The sequence below is a fragment of the Ambystoma mexicanum genome, chromosome 3q (genome assembly GCF_040938575.1).
Source record: "Ambystoma mexicanum isolate Mex_15411 chromosome 3q, UKY_AmexF1_1, whole genome shotgun sequence".
NCBI lineage: Eukaryota > Metazoa > Chordata > Amphibia > Caudata > Ambystomatidae > Ambystoma > Ambystoma mexicanum.
Window position 1 is genome coordinate 763269486 of NC_090926.1, and position 19833 is coordinate 763289318.

At 45.0% G+C, this 19833-nt stretch overlaps 2 protein-coding genes across 4 annotated transcripts in view; one reads left to right on the plus strand and one right to left on the minus strand.

The window, feature by feature from the left end:
- The window catches only part of RECQL5 (RecQ like helicase 5), a 1190108-nt gene that overhangs the window by 678696 nt on the left and 491579 nt on the right, over positions 1 to 19833 (plus strand). The window lies entirely within an intron of this gene.
- SMIM5 (small integral membrane protein 5) overlaps positions 13736 to 19833 on the minus strand; it is a 71651-nt gene continuing 65553 nt past the window's right edge. Inside the window, exon 3 of the mRNA XM_069654763.1 lies at positions 13736 to 18429. Coding sequence (XP_069510864.1) covers positions 18332 to 18429 — 98 coding nt within the window. The 3' untranslated portion in view covers positions 13736 to 18331. The remainder of the gene's footprint in view (positions 18430 to 19833) is intronic.

The window sequence follows — 19833 nt, forward strand, 5'->3', positions numbered from 1 at the left end:
GATTCAGGGTGCAATTAAAGTCCCCTCCCCACACCACCGCACCCCCAACCAGGGGTTTAATTTTGCTGTTAAGGGATCTAAAATAAGCCGCTGTATCATGGTTGGGGGCGTACAGATTTATGATATGCACTTCCCTGTTCTCCAGGAGTCCTGTCACCGCCACCATTCTGCCCTCTGGGTCTACCGTTGAGCTAAGCACCTGGAGCGGCATGTGCGGCGCCACCCAAGTGATAACCCCTCTAGCGTACGCAGAATACGTAGCCCCCACAACATGTCCCCTCCATTTTCGCCTGGCAACCTCCAACTTCTCTCTTGTGAGATGAGTCTCCTGCAGCAGGGCCACATCAATGTGCATCCTTTTTAGATACAGCATCACTTTTTTACGTTTCAGATAGCTATTAAGGCCCCGTACATTCCAGGTGACAATTCTGAGGTTACCCGATGCCATCTACTCGGTTTGTTCCCAACCCACCTCTCCCTCCAATGCTTCCCTTGATGGTTGGTTTTCCGGCTCTCCCCCTTCGCCCCCTCAACAGTTTCCCCCCTCCCTGTTCCCCAACTCGCATCCACTGCACACAACCCAGCCCCTCCCCCCACCCTGCCCTACCCCAACAAATGCCCAGCTCCATCCCTGGATCTCAGGCCCACCCGCGTCTGGTCCTGTCCCGATCTAACAGTGACCTAACTAAGTATATTACTATTGGGTTCAAGGGATGCCTCCCAGGAGCTCCCAGTAGTCTATTTTAGGATTGGTGCGTCCAGCGGATCCAGCCAGTTGATACTACAACACACTCCCCACAAGCTTAATACAACTCTATAATCAAGTCCCTATGTCTTGGCCATGTCACCCTAGGTGCCACAGCCGTCCGCTACTTATCTCCTGCAGCTCCCATCTGGACATCCGGTTCTTGAGGTCGGCTCTGCATGTCCAGCCAGTCCATAGCCTCGGTCGGCGTCTCGAAAAAAAGGGATCTGTTCTTATAAAACACTTTCAACTTGGCTGGGTAGAGCAACATGTAGCAATGGGCTGCAACCTTCAGCCTCCTTTTCACCGATCCGAAGTTCATCCTACTACGCTGTACAAGCAGCGTATAGTCCGGGTAGGCCGTGATTTTTGCAGAACCCTTTTCAATCGTTCCTCCCCTCCGGAAAAATTCGAGGATCTTCTCCCGATCCCGATAGTTCAGGATCTTTGCGATCAGCGGCCGCGGGGGGACTCCAGGGGGCGGTCTCCTTGGCAAGGCCCTGTGCGCCCTTTCAACCGCGAACCTCTGGGTCAGCACCCCGCCTGTTATCTCCTGTAAAAGCATGGATTCCACGTATTCTGTGGGGTTTGACCCTTCCATACCTTCCGGCAGGCCCACTATATGGATGTTATTGCGTCTGGCGCGCCCTTCTGCTTGCTCAATTCTGTCCTCCAGATTGCCCACCCGTTGCACGAGGGCATGAAGCTCCTTTCCATGTGTGGCGCACGCCTCCGTGTTCGGGGCCATTTCCTTCTCCAAGGCCCCAGTGCGCTCCGCAATCGTTCGCACGTCCTGTCTCAGCAGTTCACCTCCTCCTGGACCGCTCCGATCTTGAGGTCCAGGCCCTCCTGCAGCTCTTTCATTGCCTGACCCAACTTAGTCTCCCAGGCCACCTTTAAGTCTGCGATCGCTGCCAGCACCTCCTGGAGCGTGCCCGGTGTTTCCGCCGCTGCCGTGGGGGTCTCCTTGCTCTTGCCCCCCTCCGCTTCTGGGGGCGACCTGGCATAGGTCTCCATCGTGGACTGTCGGATCCTGGGTCTAACCACTTTAGAGGACATCCTGCTATGTTAGCTGGGCGAGGGCATGCCGTGCCTCCCTCCGCACAAAGGTCCGGACCACTCTCAGCAGGCCAAGCATGTACTTGTATGTACTTGTCTCTTCCCTCGCGCCCAAAGTGGGCCGTCTCCTCCCATGTGCTCGTACCCTCTTGGTGTCGTGGCCCGGTCTCTGTCGTGTTCCTTCCGTGGCCAGTGCTCGAGTGCGCTCACCTATTCGCCGCACTCCCTTTGTTCCCCCTCTTCCGCGATCACAAGGCCATCCGGCCCACAATGCCCAGGCCCAGAGGGGCCGCTCTAAGTGCAGGGGATCAGCAATTGTCTCGCATCGGCCCCAACCACTGGCCTGTGCCGATGTTTCATCTAACTCTATGGGATTTCTCCCATCATCCCGTGTATACAGAGTTGATCTGCTGCGCTGTGGAAAACTGCAGCCACCACCGCCCGCTCGTTCGCGTCGGCCCCAGGATCTGCGGCCACCTAATTGGTGCGCTGCCACAATGAATCCTCCTGGGTTCCGCCGGCGTTCGATCCGATTACGCCGCGGGCCCAGCGTCGGTTATCAATGTGCTCGATGAGTCTTGGCAATGTACAGTCCGTAGGTTGTACCAGCTCCGGGTAGGTGTGCCCACAGATGTGCACCGCCTCAGTGAAGCAACAGCGCATTCCGGTCAAGTGCCGCGGTCTGCTTCTAATCGCTGGTCTTGGAGTTCGATGCAGGGGCTTTACAGGACCTACATCTCGTGACCCCTGTTGTCCTCTTTGTCTCTGCCGCCATCTTGTTCGACTCGCCGATCCGGGGCCCGCGGCCCGCAGAGGAGTATAACTCAGTGTCCTCATCCTCCACTTGCATCAAAGTTTCAGCGAGTGTAGCCATCATCTTCACACGCATGGGCATTATTTTTCAGTGCCGGCCGGTTCCCGTGCACGTACTTCTCCTCCAGGATCAGCGGAGCTCCACGAGAGCACGTAACTTTACATGGCCGTCCAAGCCACGCCCCCTTCGTGTTTATAATTAAAGCATTTTCTTTAGCGAATATGGCAAAAGTAACTATAAGCCGTTGCAGACCCATCCCTGTACAATCAAATAGTAGAAAATCATCTGCATACGCTAGCCATATGATCTTATTTTGGCCAACTCTCAGTGCTAATAGCCATTCATTCCTCAAGTAGACGGCCACATCAGATAAGTATTGATTAAATATCCAGGGCACGAGGACACAACCCTGCCTAACCCCTCAATGACATTGCACCCTATCTGACATGTCCCCCGGCTGACTAAATCGCACCTGGATTCCACAATTCTTCTATACATCTTCAATAACTCTCAAGAGACCTAAAGGCAAACCCCAGCCAGCCAATTTACACCACAGTTTGTTGCGATTAACGCAATCAAACGCGACCGAGAGGTCGACAAACTATAAATGTTTGTCCCCTCTCCTTAATCCTTCCTGAAGGCATTTGAGAATCAACCCGTTCACATTAGTTGAATGCCCCGTGCAGAACCCTGTCAGGAATATATTAAGCGGGTGGTATTGCTTTTCCTATTCTAATAGATGCATTTATAGGAATGCCAAAAAGATTTTACAATCGCCATCTATCAGGGCAATTGGCCGGTAGTTTTTAGGGTCTGACCTACACCCACACTTCTAAATAGGTACTACATGTGCAGTACTCCACAATAATGGGGGTAATTCCTGTTTTGAGAATATCCTTAAACTCATAATACAAGAGATTTGCCCAGAGAAAAGGGTCTGACTTAAAAGTGTTATTTGTAAGGCCATTGAGGCCTGCCACCCAAGATCTTTTAATATTTTTTATTAAATCCATTACAAAATTAATATCTAAAGGGGGGGTCACATCTCTCAAATACAAGGTTTTTCCAATGAGCTTTCTCCCCCCAGCTTCTATACTTGGTACAGGCCCAAATCTATTTGTAAAGAATATAAGCCAATTCTTCTCAGAGATCAAATTCAATTGTGAGACTACATAGTTAGGGTCCTGACCATTTACCAGATACCAAAAGGAGCTGACTTGAGCTTTAATTAGAGTCCCCGGCATAGCTTCAGCATCATGTTGTAATAACTGGTTATTTATAGCTTTGCAGAAGTTTCTGTATTTTTGTTTGATTCGCCTAATACTCACTTTTTGAGAGATCTAATCTAGTTTAGATTTCCTAATACTCCGCAGATCTCTCCTCATGATAGTTTTTGCATGTGCAACCTCTTGATTGAAACAGTGAGTCGGTCAAATATTCGGACCACATCTCTTTGTAGCCGAATGAATATCAGATTGCAGATCCATACAGTTTCTGGATTTCATATGCATTGAAGTTATTCGGCTTCCAATCCATGGTATTGGTGTTTAAGGAGACCCATAATTTGTGGTTTAGTGCTTCAATATTGCTAGATGTCCATCTCACTGCATTACCGGACATTGTTGCAACCAACTTAGTTTGAGCTCTAAATTCTCTACTAGTTACCGCAATATCAAAGAACGCAGTCAGTATGGAGTGGTCACTCCAATCATTTGGTGTCACCATAAAACAAGTCCATTTATTTCTTAGCTGGTTGTCAAGAAAAATATAGTCAAGCATAGAAGAGGTCTTTCCTCGATGCCACGTGTGCCAGGCCGTTGCCCCAATAGTAAGGTTCTGGGACCTCACCAGGGGCAAGAGCGCAATGTTACCCAATTCTACATACCAGATTTTACCAATTTTCCTTTTAGATGATATTCCCCTTTGATTCACATCCACATCACAAGTTTCCCATAGTGGTTTCTCAAAATCACATTCTGCATTTAAATCACCAGCAATGATGATTCCTCCCTCTTGTGATTCAACAAACATTCATTTATTACATTACACACCTTTGCTACAAAGGCCTCAGCCGGAGATATGCCAGTATGCCAATATACATTAACTATCAGTAGCCTAGTGACTCTGTCCCTTGAGCAGAGGTCTAGCCCAAGGCCCCAAATGGAAGGCCCTCTCAGATGATACCATCCAGGCCTAACTTGTTTTCGATCGCAATAATTAGGCCCCCAGAAGGTCTCCCCGGTTTCAGTTTTAGCATATTGATCATATATCCTATATCCATCTAATATTGGGGAGGAAGTCAGTCACGTCTCCTGTAAGCAAATAATACTGGCCTCTCTTAAGTTAGCGTGTCAGCTAGGGTTACCAAAAAGATTCTGGTGGCCCCTGGTCTTCCATGACTTCAAAGACAATATAATGTCTTTATTACACCCAAAGGGGGATAACCTTCTCTTTATGGGACCAATTTCTGCTACAGCGTATTGATATTTTATTTCTATCGCGCTTGTACACAAGAGTACAGTGGCCCAGTCGATGTCTTTGACCGATCCCTTCCCATGCTTGATATTGTCTTCACTCCTCCCCTTATCCTTCCAATTACCTAAAGGTATCTCCATATGAGTCTGTTCTCTTTCTGGGCAAATGGAGTCACCCTCCCTCAATGTCCTTTGCTCAATTTCAAAACCCATATTCCACAGTATCTCTTTTTGGTTAAGTATGAGTTATTTAACCAAGGGGGAGTCAAGGGTCATATAGCTTATATCAAAGCAATTTCTGTCCAAAAAGTACACTCTAGAGATATCTCTAGAACCCACTAGCGCCAAAGCTGGGATTTCAGCAAATATTGACAAGATGCTTGGCCTATTTAGATATATCTTTTCATCAGGGACGAATAGACTTCTTATTCTTATCAAATTGGCTGATTCCTCTGCCTCTTTCTTGGTCATCTTAGACGTGTTTATTCCTTTCAGTTTATTTCCTCCCAGCATACCAGCCTTCTAATGTTGCCTAGTACTTATACCACCTCCTCCGATCTAGGTCTTTGAAGCCTGTTTAGCAGATATTTTATGCCTGAGGCAATACCAGGGTAGACAGTTGCTGGGGGCATATCATGCACCCGAAGTATGCCCTTACCATGACCCCTTTCAGTCAATTCTTTCACCACCTCTGAATAGAGTGTTTTAGTCACTGATGTAGAAGCCCCCTTTGCAGGTCCCCAGATGGAAGCGGGAGCAGCTATGTTCTCCAGACTCCAAATAAGTGGCTTAGGGGCCACTTTATCTGTGTTCCAAGGACTCTCAGGGGTAACAGATTTCGCTAAACCACACAATCCAACCAACATTGTTTGCCCCAAAGGGTTAGTGCATAGCTTTGATGTAATTACCCCCTTTCTACCCGTCAATGCAAGATTCTTAGATTTTCCCAGACCACAGCCCGACCCCAGTCTTATTTGCGGGTTAACATTCTCTTCTTTTTGCAGGTTGGGTTGTATGTCCTTAGCGGAGCATCCTAGGTTAATCAACTGTGATTCTCTCCCACCCACCCAGTGAGTGTTATTATCAACATAGTAATCACTGCTGATTATATCTGTTTGTTTGTACTGTCCTGTCCACAGATAATGGATTTATAGTTGTAGCCTCCCGCCCATTTGGAGTTACCCCAATTGGTTTCTGTTTAGTTCTAAACAGCACACTATGAGCGGTTTTAGCAGCTAAAGCACACTGTCTTTTTATCATTAACTTCTGCCTAGTTTCTCCCTTTTTTCTGAGGGATGGGGTTATCGCGTCGAACAGAGGGTTAGGACACTATTACATGCCAGAGCATCACAGCTCTCATTATCCTGTGTTGCTGGTTGCCTTCCCATTGAAGATGGCTGTTAAGATGGTAAGCAAAAATAGAGTAATGCAACCAGTTATCATTATGCTGTATGTACATAGTTCAAGTATTCATGCATTAGTTTAGGCGAAGTACATATGCAAGTCACCATTGTGATATCATGACATTCCAGCATGGAGTGTGTGGATGAAAGGTTCTGGGAGACAGTTTGTTTGAGTCTCCGTGGCGGAGCCTGCCGCCGTACATGTATTCTCAATAAACATATGATTTAATGCTACGTGTGTCGGCGAGTAAGTCAACATTGGCGACGAGGATGGTTCATGGGCTCCGCGCGCGTCGATTGCTGTGGACTGAGCTGTAAATCATTGAATTAACGAGCGTTTCCCTTCGCGGCCGCAGAAGCTAATCCAAATGGCATTCTTTTGAATTGGAAAATGCCATCTGGTGTGATGAATGCCGTAAGATGCTGCGAACTCTCTGATAGCGGAACTTGATGATACGCTGCTGATAGGTCTATAATGGAAAAAAACTTTGGTTCACCTAATGTGGACAATGTCTCAGGAATGTTAGGAAGAGGATGCTTTTCCACTACAATGTTTTGGTTGAGACTGCGCAGGTCGACACACAGCCTTAAATTTCCATTCGACTTGGCCACCAACACAATAGGTGATAACCACTCCGTGGCAACTACTGGTTCTATCACACCTTTTCTTATCAAGTCCTTGAGTTCTCCAGTTAATTGACTCTTCATTCTCAATGGGACTTGCCTCACCTTGTGTTGAATGGGTTGTGCCCCTTTTTTGAGTTTGATGTGGTGTTCAAAGTTTTTTAGTTTCCCAAGTTCCTCCGAAAATACTTCAGGAAAATTCCTTGACCAAATGTCTCCTATTTCCGCTATGGATATGGGATTTGATGCACTAGCTTGAATCCTCACACCAAGATTCTTTTGCTCCTCCCATCCTAATAAGGACGAACCTCTTCTGGACACAATTATGTTGGCTTGACAAACTTTTCCTTTGTAGGCGATTATGGCTGGAAACTCCCCCATGATGTCAATGGCCGATTCTGCATATCCACATGCTTTGACATTCGTGGATCTAATCAATTTTTCTTCTTTCTTTAATACGTTTACTAGAGTGTCTCTAGATACTATTGTCCAGGGAGAACATGTGTCAACCTTCATCTCTACGTCACACCCATCCACTTGGAATATATCACTTGGACCATTTCCTTCACCTTGAATGGTGGAAATCTCAAATACAAACTTTGCGTTTGGTTCCTGATTAGCCGAGATCTCCTGAATATTATAATTTCTCTTGACTTCCTCTTCATGGTTAGATCTTGCGTCCACCGTTGATTCTATCAGGTTTACTGAGCCAGCTTTGCAAAAATTGGCGAAATGTCCTTTTCCTTTGCACCTGAAACATTCTGCATATCTAGCCGGACATGATGGAAAGTTTGCACTCTGTCTAAAATTTCCACATCTAAAACAGGAACCCTTCGCACTCCAGTTCCCTCTTCTTGGATTAAGGGAGTTACTTCTCTTCCTCTGGTCAACTGAGCAAACTGACATGGCCGTGGTAATTTGTTTATCATCTTTAAGTTCTTTCACGTAATGAGATGTCCGCTCTATACTTCTTGCCATATCCAATGCCTCCTCCAACTTCATGTCCCTTGCTAGGAGCTTTTCTTGAATTTTTGGGTTATTGGTGCATCTAAGTAGTTGATCCCTTATTAAAGAATCTGCCAACTGATTTGGGGCTATTGTATCACACCGCATACTGTAACCAAGATTTCTCCCTTTATGTCTCTTAAAGGGAGGCAACCTGGCTCTCAATTGTGTCCAGGGTGGTTGAATTTGGATAAGTCAGTCAACATTGATAGAAGTAAGATTGTGACATTAATCAAGGAGGCTCAAAATGGTTATGAAAACAGGTTCAATTCTGACAAGAAATGTAAGAGGTTGGATGTGAAGGAAGGTGAGTGGGTGTATATAAGGAATCCCAGATTGTCACCTAAGTGCACTGTTAGCAAGTTCTTAGGGCCAAAAAGAATAGCTAAGGTAAGAAACAATGTGGTGATATTAGAAGGAGGAGAATGTTGGTCAATGTCAAGTTTAGTAAAGGGTGATTTCAATGAAGATTTTCCAGAGTGTGAGAGTCAAGATAGTATTGTAAATAAAACACAGGATTCTGGGAACAGCCGTGTTGAGCCAGAGAATAGTGATGAAGGTACGAGGAGAACAAGGAGCAAACCTTCATGGTTAAGAGATTATGTTGAGTAAAACTTTGTGTTTGAAGGAGGGAGATGTGTTAAGATGGTAAGCAAAAATAGAGTAATGCAACCAGTTATCATTATGCTGTATGTACATAGTTCAAGTATTCATGCATTAGTTTAGGCGAAGTACATATGCAAGTCACCATTGTGATATCATGACATTCCAGCATGGAGTGTGTGGATGAAAGGTTCTGGGAGACAGTTTGTTTGAGTCTCCGTGGCGGAGCCTGCCGCCGTACATGTATTCTCAATAAACATATGATTTAATGCTACGTGTGTCGGCGAGTAAGTCAACAATGGCCTCATATTTTCGACCTCTACATTATAAACAACAGAATTGTTATTTTCAACAGGTACATTTTCAAAAGCTGCCACATCAGAAATCTCAATTATCTCCAAGCTGCTCCCAACAATTATGGGATTTATTTGATGGTCTACTCTCTCCTCCCTAGCCATAATCAGGGCTGTAGTTAATGGACTAGGTCTCAATTCTGAACCAATATAATCTAATTTGCTGTTGACCTCAGCCAACATCACTGAACCAATGCAATCAACTTTAGTATTAATCTCCATCATTGCTAGCCGAGTTGATTTTAATTCAGCCTAAATATTATCATAGAGGTCTACAAATGAGCTCAGCACAGCATTTAGTGCAGACACAGTAGGATGAGAGAGTCGTATCCTCGAATCCACTTCTAGCAGCGTATGATGTAATTTCGAGGGCCCACAGTTTGCCATTGAGTCATCAACGGTGACGTTATGTGCTTCCTACTTGTCCTCCAAGTTCTTTCTCTTGTCCGTTTCTTCCAGGATATTCGTAAGAGCATAAGAGCAGAGGGTGTATCATGAGCCGATGCATCACATGTCTGCTACATTACACATTCAGTAATGCTATCCGTTTTATCATGGTCCAGGGCTTTATCTGCACATTCTATGATGCTGATAACCGTAATATCCTTGTGACCCACAAAAAAGTCATGTTTTATCATGGCAGAATGGTCTAAGATTGCATTCCCTCTGATTACTTGCGGGAGTTTAAGTTCAGTGCTGGTTGTTCCGGCTTTTACAATATAATGGTCCATAAATCTCTGACCTGATATGTCTTAAGGCCTTTGATCCTCTTTGGGTGAAAGGTAGGAGTTTAGGAGGTAAAATCAGAGTGTCAATAGTTGGTAGTTCCCGAGTAGCATGGACTATAACTTTCAGAATTGGTACCGGGTTAAATTGATTGTGCATTTTAAGAGTTAATTGGGGGACTTGTTGGATTTGCTCGGCTGATTCCCCCTGGCCAGCACCCAATAGCTTTTCTGCGATGTTGCTTATAGGAGAAAGTCTGCATAGTGAGGTCGATAGGCGGGTTGAATGTGTTTTTTTGGTACCTTTACACTCCCCCTTTCTTCAGGGTTCAGCAACGCCTGGGCTGGGGTATTATCAGATTGGGTATTCATAGCCATTTGGCTTTGTAAACCAGATCGCATAGCTGGTGTTATGTCTTGAGGTTTTTGCGTGAGGTATTTGGCAAGGTATTTGTCACAGAATCTTTGTTTCCCAGATCAAAGGTTGCATCGGTCCACCGCTCTCCGCAGTCTCTGGGTGAAGTATTTGACGAGGTATTTGTCACAGAATGTTTGTTTCCCAGGTCAAAGGTTGCGACGGTCCACCGCTCCCCGCAGTCTCTGGGAATTTGCCCAAAGACCCAGCAATACGACACAGATCAAAGGACTCGCCCCCTATGGACTATCCCGCAGTCTCTGTGTCGTTTAAAGGGTAAGTCAAGTGTAATAGAGGAATATAATTCTTTCTCCTTACCGTCCCAGTAGAGTTCCACAAGCTGAACGTATCAATGATGGCCAAACTTAAGAGGATAATTAAGTAACACTTGCTTTGGCATGTAGTTTAAACAAGGGAAAATTACTGAAGAAAGTACCTTCAATACGATTTGTTATGGTGCTGCAATCCAAAACTCCAAAGGTGCCACGAGCACCGCGGTCACACAGTAACACAGTAATACACTGCGCACACCGCGCGCTCCGCGTGTCTGGGGGTGTTTATGTCCCACTTCCAGACCATGGCGTGTGCAGTAAAAAGAATGCAAGAAGCAGAATCACGAAGCAGCCACAGCCAGATACAGTAACACACTGGGCACACCCAGAGCGTTATGGAGAGGTGAAGGTTAGCAAGGAATGTGTCGGTGTGAGAGTCAATGGCCGGAATGGGAGGGGGGGATGAAAGTGGTGGCAAAAGCAGCAACTGACACCCGCTTCACTGGCCGAATAACGGAGGAGGAGACTGGCAGTGCGGGCGGAGGCTTAGCCGGGGGACCCAAGAGATCCAGGTGAGAGGACAGGAGAGTATGATCAGACCATGAGAGAGTTGTAGTGAGAGGGTTAGAGATGGGGATGTCTGCTGAGATGAGAGCATCCAAGTCGTGTCCGGCTCAATGTGTCAGAAAGCAGGGAAGAATGGCGAGGTAGAGTCACAGGCTGCGGCAGAGGCCGCATAAGTGGAGTCAGGGTGAATATTGAAGTCTCTGTGGAAGAGAAGCTTGGAGGTGGAGGCTAGGAGAGCAGAGGGGAGGTCAGACCACGCTGAGAGGAAGAGGGAGACGGGACAAGGGGTCCTGTAGATGGTGGCAAGAGAATTGGAGAGACACCAAGATTGTAAACGAAGCATTTGAAGGAAGAGTAGGACTGAGTGGATATGATAGTAGCAAGGACCCATTCAGGGAAGATCAGAGCCACTCCACCCCCACACCGATTAGGCCTGTGCTTGGAGAGGATCCTGTAGCCCTCTTGGAGAAGTGTGTCAAAACTAGTGACAGAGCTGGCCGTGAACTATGTTTCGGTGAGAGCGAGGACGTCAAGGTTGAAGTCTTCAAGGAAATGGCAGATGTCGGAGGAGTGTTTACAGCAGAGCGAGAGTTCTTCCCATCGGGTTCCAGCATTAATGGGTGAAGAAGAGAAAGGGGAGAGTACTGAGACCATATGGGGTAGAAGGGTCCGGAGAGGGAACGACAGAGAGGATGTCAGTGACAGTCTGCCTGGAAGAAGCGTTGACATAGGTGTCAGGCAGGACTGGGTTGGAGACCAGGAGATCTTTCATGAACTTTTTCCTTCCAGACTTCAAAGGAGAGATAAGATAGGTGATAGCATAGTAGTTAGAAAAGATAGGGGATATGGAAAGCACTATAGAGGGATAAAGCAGAGAGGTTAAACCGGGAGAATGAGAGGGAGGGAGAAACGGCACAATGCACGATGAACACACCAGGCGGTCTAGTAGCAAGCTAGGTGCTGATGGATCAAGTACATGAGAAAGGAAGTCCAGACCAATGAGTCCTGTCGCAGGCAGATGGCAATCTAGGCGAAGAGACCAAGAGTCTTGAATCCTTGCCAGCCTTCGGTGGTGGAGTGCCTAGAGCTAGGAGCACAGTGCTGGATGGTGTAGAGGGTATCTAGATTTCTGGATGGAGGGAGGTACGACTAAACTTCAAAAACAACAGCAATGCAAAACACCTAGATTTGAGTTTCCTGGATAGAGCTAAAGGAGGCCAAGTTTCAAAATACAGCATCAAATGTACAGCATCAACCCTCTTAATACTTTAATGAAAGTTTATAGCAACCATCACAATGCCCCTGTGTCCGAGTCTTACTCTTTATTCATTACAGTACCTTGAGGATGTAATGGCCTTTGTGATCCACTTCTGTCTGACCTCCATAGTAAACAGTCTACCGAAACTGCACTCATGCAGGTCTCCAACTTTCTCTCTAATGCTCACTGCTCAATACTCTTCTATATTCATCCTTATGGACCTTTCTGCTTCTTTTGATGCTGTAAACCACTTCTCTCTCCTCCTCACTCTCAAGGTGCTTGCGTTTCGCAGATCTGTTCTTGCCTGGATTACCTTCTATCTGGAAGTTGATCCTTTAAAATCTGGTGGAACTATCAAACCTCTCACCACATCCATCTCCATCTGTGTCCCCTAAGGATCAATCCTTCGACCCCTGCTCTTCATCCTCTGTACCTCTGCCCTTGGAAGACTTCTCATCCTTTGACTTTCCCTATCACCCTTTTTCTGATGACACTCAAATATGTTTCGGCTTTCCCTCCTTCACTCCAGCCATCTATGAACAGATTATCAACTTTCTCATTGTAACTTCATCACTGGATGACTCTCTGCTCCCTTAAGCTGAACTCGTCAAAAAAGGAAGTCCTCTTTCTCCCGGCTTTCAGTGACATTCCTACTTTTCCCCTCTCCCATCTCCTTCTCACCTGCCCTTCTTGCTCCCTAGCCCAAAGCTCGCAATCTTGGGGACCTCTTTGATAGTGATCTCTGACTGCAACAATTCATCACTACCACTGTACTTGCTGCTCGTGTAAACCTCAACATTCTGAAAATGTGTCCTTTTCTTAGTAACCACGCTACAATAGGTCTAATCTCCATTGTTGTGCTCAGCCAACTTGACCTTCTGCTGAAGCCTACTCCATGGCCTTCCTCTCTATTCCTTCCTCCCATTAGACAAAGTCCTCAATTTTGCTATCCACACTCTCTACAACCTACATAGATCCATCCCCATTTCTATTTAACGACAACTTGCTGGTTGACTCTCCATGCACAACCACACTTTTCAAGTTCCTTCTTCTAGTCTACAAAGCCATCAGTGGTGCTGCTTTTCAGTACCTGTCTGATTGTACCTCAGTTTACTTACCATCTCGTTACCTCTGATCGACCTCTGCACTCAACCTCACTGTCCTGTAACTCCCCTGTGCTTCCGATCGTTTCTGATCTTTCCTCCTACTCACCCCGCTCCACTGAACCCTACTGCCCATAATAGTCAAGTCCAGCCCAACTGTTAATCGCTTGCCTCCAGCATGGGTTCAGTCTCTTCTACAAATTCGATTCCGTGCTGAGCAAACTCCAATTTTCAATACATTTTGTACCATTAAATTAGGTAATTATGACACCTATTATTATAGGGCATAGAAGAATGAAGAATTCAATTTTGGTATTTGACAGACTAATTTATTAAGCTAGGATTGGAGTTCAGCATCAGATTTTTTACTTATGATACTTGCTGCACATTTTGAAGTCTTATTGCAGCACTTTTGTGTTTCTTGGACTCAGAATAGGCTCCTACATTCTATCCAGGACTAAAGGACTCTGCATCCCTCTAAGCTTTGTGGCACATTTTTGCTACCCAAGCCTGATCTTTTTTGGAGTAGGTAATAGGTGGCCAACATCCTAAACCTGGCCATGGGGATAGACCGGCAAAGATGGATTAGCAGGCTAGAGCATGCACACGCACCCCAAACCCCTTGGGTATAAGCAATGGCCAAAGCTAGGAAAAAGAGGCTTGTTGCCTTTTCTGTACCAGAAAATATCATGATGGAGATATTTCAGACAAGGAAATGTACTAAATGGTGCTAGACCCAAATGAAACTTGCAAGGGGTATAATGAAAGCCGAAGGTGTTTTTATCTGATTGCAGATTAGGCTTTGCTATGTGTGAAGGTTACTTTCCTTGCTCACTAGACTTTCTGGGCCTGTGTTGTCCCATATTCTGTGGGGGACAAACCTATACGTGGATGTAGGCAATAAGTGGTTATATCTTAATAGATTTTATATGAATGTTCAAGTAAGTCTATTATTTCAGAGGACAGGAGAGAAGACATACATGTAATTTCCGAGGAAGTATTGGTCAAACATTAGTCCAACATTTACAAAGATCCTTCTGATATTGACTCACCAATCCTCCTTGTGGACATTTCCAGAGCAGTCTTCAACCGACCCAGAAGAGAGATGCTCTATCATACAAAAGAGCAGGGGCTCTACAGCTCTGGACCCAGATAACCTTGCCCCGATTACTTTGAAGCACGACCCTGTTCTGTGGCCGCAAATTCTTTCCACCTTATTTTAAGAAAACGTAGGCATAGGCTCAATTCCCACTTCTTGGAGACTGCCTTATATAGTTCCTATCTATAAGACTGGTGATCAGTGCAATCTGTCCAACTATAGATTGATCGTCCTAGACGCAACAAGTAAGATCTAAACATCCTATCACATAGTCAAGTTGGATTCCGGAAAATGGTTGGCACATCTCTGAATGGCACATTTTTGGCTCTCACGGGGCCGCTGTTTCTGATGGTACTTCAGGGATGGTATATAAGGCCTCTCTCGATTTGTCTAGTCCATTCGATAGTGTCAACCGACAAATATTGTGGTGGAAACTGGTAGATAAAGGCATTCCATCTGCCCTAATTAAACTAATTATGCTGCTCCCCCACAATACAATGATTAAAATCAGACTATCAAAGGTTATTTATCAAGATGTATTGACACCGCTGTTGGGCTGAGGCAGGCAGGTGTCTTGGCCCCTCTTATTTAACATCTGTTTGTCAGACTAAGATTCAGTTTGGGACACCATTTCTTTTCCAGTTAAACTTGGCCCTATGAAATTGAATTGGTTAGCCTTTGCTAATGATCTTTTATTATTTGACCTTACCCGCATTTTGTTGCAGTGCAAATTGACTGCCTTTGCGTCTTATGCAGGAACTAACTATCTTACAATCAGTGGAGGGAAATCTAAGATGGTGATTTTCTCAAAACAACTGAAACCAAAGGTTACGAGTTGGGCGGTTGGAAATGCACACCTAGAGATGTCCACTTCCTCCAGATATTTGGGCTTCAATCTGACTTATAAGGCTTCCTTCAGAGCGGTTCAAGAATCCCTTAAAGCAAAGTCACTCCTTCTCATTTCTCAATTGAAGAGAGTACGACTGACGTTGTGCTCCTGCTCCTTGATTCCTTTTTCCAAATGTTATCTTGCCACGGTTGTCCCTTCCTTAACTTATGGGCTTTAAACCGTTCTACCTGACATAAGCTCCTTTTTGGATTCACTAGATGGAACTATTGGGAAACGAGGACTGGGGTTGCCCTATCAGTACCAAATTGTGTAATTCGACCTAACTTGATTAGCAACCAGGGTTTTGTGGGCAAATTTGCGATTGTTGAATAAAATCCTAGCTGCTCCATCTAAATTGCTATTTCTTCCACTTGATTCCCATTTGAGACAGAATACACTTCCATCTCTGACTTATTTCGAAACTCTCATTAGGTAGTACTTGAGTGACATTGGTATGGACAAATCTTTTCTCTCTGACAACCCATCATTTGTTAAAAAGTAACTGTCGTCAGAATTGGTGTGCTACAATAGATACATTGGACACCAACTCTTTACACATGGAGTATCGTTATTTTCCAAGAGATAGACTGTTCATTCCTGAATATATTTCTCTTTTTCCTTCTGTTAAAGTCCAGAATCTGTACATGAGGTTTAAATTTAACTTGCCTCCTACAATAGAGTCCCTGGGGCGGAGACCCGCGTTAACAACAACATCCAGAATTTGCAGATTGTATAAAAATCCATAGAGCATTGAAACACATCAAGCACTTGGTACTTTCTTGTGAGAAAACTTACCATGTGAAAAAACTCTGTTTTGCTCTCTGTGCACATACTGTGGATGGATCTGATTTCATGGTGGTAATAGCATTTCGAAGTTTTTTGGATTTATATAGAAGGCTATTAATAATGTTTGAAATGTTAGGTGTTCAAATTGAATTTTGTTCTACTTTCGATATCTTTGAGTCCTGTATTGTGTTTAACACATTGGGAACAAGCAATGTATTTTAATATTTTAATATTTATACATTTTGTGTACTTGTTGATGTTGTTGGATGTACTGAAAAAGTTTAATTTGTTAAACTCACTAATAAAAAAAAATTCGAGCGAAGTGGGCTAGGATGGAGCAGTTGACATGTCCCAGTGCATGCCAACACTATCTTGATTAGTTGGCAGATATGCTCACCCTCAAAAGTCATGTTTACATCGCCTTTTCCATGCTTTGTAATTCTAACATTAAATGCCCACCAGGCTCTGGCAAAGGCCAGTTGATCCCATACCACATGCAGTGCTCCTTTAAGACCACCGAACTGGGGAGGAGGGCCGACTTATAGATTATTTTTTTTGTATGCTGTGACAGACTGGCCCAACTACCCTGGTAACTGTAGTGACCTTACTGCAGATGCAGCACTGTCTGCTTTCACTAAAGGGACCAAATGCTGTTCACTAAAACAAGAGTAGATTCTCATTTATTTGTGGGTAAAAACAACCTGGCCTCCACTGCACATTCCTCTCTGGAAGAATGCCAGTTTTTCTTTTTTTCGGCCATGGTGTGAAGATACGTAGATTTGGTGGTGCCAAACTTCACCTTCTCTGACCAACCGTCTTATCTAGCCTATACGCCCATCTGTTCTCAAATAGAACATAGGCCCTCCCCATGCAGTTAAGCTCTATGTAGCTCATGTTGAGGTTAGTGTGTCCTGTCAAGTGATAGCCTGAGAAGGGACTCCTAAACCCAAGGATACATCACTGGTGAAGACTGCCAAGAGCTCGTGGGAACCGAACGAACAGTTGGCAGCAGTAGTTTGGGGGCAACTTGAGGGTGGGTGTAAAAGAAGCAACGGGGGTGGGGGGGTTATTTGTCATAAGTTCCCTGTGAACATTCCTATCTTCCGTTTTTGTGCAATTACTTCTTTTAATGCCTTTCACCGTGAAGCGCCTTTTACTAATTGGACTATGTATTTGTTTTTTCTCATATCGAATTATTTTTCGAGCAGCAGCAGTGCCAGGGGTAAAGATGCCTTCTCGTGGTTTAGAACTTAAAATACTGAAGTTGAACAGGGGGTGAGCAATGCATGTTCATAACTTTAAAATCAACTGTACACCAGGTATTTGCTCACATAGGCTGTCTGCATTTCATACGTGGAAAAGTTAAATTATTTATGTTACTCCTTTTACAATTGTCTGTTTTTAGACTCCATGCAGGCCAAGTAGGTTCATTTCCAAAACCTTTGTGTAGACTTGCTACTTTATAGTTCTGGATGAAAAAAGTGTGATCCCCCTACTAATGGGGATTTGGTCGTGATCAAAGGGAATGCATATGAGTTTGGCCTTTGGGAACACTACCTGAGGCCAGCACTAACTGTATGGGGTATGAAAGAGAAACCATTGTTTATTTTATTTTTTAGTGTCTTGAACCGTTTATACATGCCACTCAAATAGCATGAAGCAAGTATCTAGACACTTGGCAATACATTGTTGAAATTCTAAGCACGGCTTGCAGGACTCCTGAGTCGAAGAACAAATGTGTAAAATAACTGAATGCTGTTTTCTTATGCACAGGTAGGCCAAGTGGTGGCACTTGAGAGTTCTCCAGAGAAGCACTGGTGGCCTTGCGTTAGATGCTACAGTTTATTCTGCTCCATAGTGAGGGAAGAAGCAATCTTGCATGGCACAAACGGCATCCCAAAGATCCCTCCGGCCCAGCCAAGTAGTCTACTAAGATATCACATAGTGGAACCAGACGACTTTGCCAACTGTCGGACCAAAGACAACTGTATGCCAGCAAGTTTCTGAATTGTAGCGGAATCTGAGAAACTGCTGATGTATTGAAATTTCTTTGCTGAGGGCAGAGTCTGAAATGGGTACTAGGCTGTGAGAAGCACTCCCTTGAGTTTAGTGGGGTTGTCATCTCCTGGTGAAGCCATCAGATCGCTGGCTGGATTCGAATTACCCTATGCCTCTTTTTTTCAACACAACAGCAGCAGTGGCAGCAGGCGATTCCCATGAACACCAACACAGCAGCTGTGAAGAGAAGAAAGTGAGCAGTTGTGTTAGTGATAGGAGAATGGGTGGGTGAGCACCAGAGGTTTTTATGGACTGTAGCATAGCATTTTATGAATAGCCTCATTGTATTGACAGGGTAGAAACAAAGAGATGGCAGCCTGGAGAGCACCCTGGGTGCTTAGGTAGGGTAAAGGGTTCATATGTTATAATACATAGTCTTGAGTCAAAGGCATAATCAGTGATATTGGGCTTGATAGATTGACTGGTGGGCGAGCTCCGAGAATTGGGGAATGAGCACTGCAAGCCTGAGAGCACAGGCAAACGTAGGGTAGTTGGTCAAGTTAAACACCACTTATCTTGTTCCATGGGAACTACATTATTAACAGAGGCATAGAGTGTGTATGCTAAACTGCTCATTCCTTCTCTCCATGCACCACACCAGAGTAGTGGAGTCATGTGTCCATCAAAGCAGTATCTTTGCTTGCAATAAATGGATGGGCCTTTCTTCAATTGAACGGAAGAGATTTTCCATCTCTGGTTTAAAAGCTTTGTCACATCAAAATCTTGACCAGGAATACAAATTGTTAACAGTGAATAAGAAATCATTTCCATATTTAGGTTAACAGTTTTATGATTTCAGTTTGAAACCGTCTCTTGCTAGACACGCTGTGAAGGGCATATTTTTAAACGTCTGTGATTTAGAATTTGCATTTCTAAGAGCATGCTTTTGTCTGTTTTTAAGTTATGCAAAGGTGTCGAAAGAGCAAAATGAGCCCCAGACATCACGAGGTCTACCAAAGAAAGGGACCATGGCACAATAGTCACATTCCCTATCAGAACACCAAGTCATTGATTGCATCCAGGACTCACAGGAGGGCAGAGCTGAGCTAGTTCATTTCAGCAAAACACACCGCTGAGCCAGTATCATTCCCAGCATAAGGAGTTTCCTATCACACTTAGGCAATCCCGCTAGCCATCCAAACATGCAGCACAGCAGTTCACATGGCACCTCTTACCCCAAAATAGCCGTAAACCTATGGGTCACCTCCTCCCAGAAAGGGGAAATCGCCACACAGGACCACAGCATATAAATAAATAATGCCACACCCAATGAGCACTGCGGACACCTCCCATCTCTTGTGCAATCAAAAAACTGATGCCTGGCCAGGGATAGATATGTCAAATGCATTGTCCCGAACAGAATAATTTGAAATTGTGTTCTAACAGCACAGGCACGTGTAGTGCGACACAATTGCGTCCAGTGCCTATCACTGATCACAGCACCATGATCCTCTTCCTACTTCCCTCAGCATGGTAGCATCTATGTAGACGTACCCTGCTGTACCAAATGGTAAATGAGAGAAATAACACTGCGATTACCTGCCACACTGATAATCTGCAGAAGAGTGGTAGTAGGCGGCT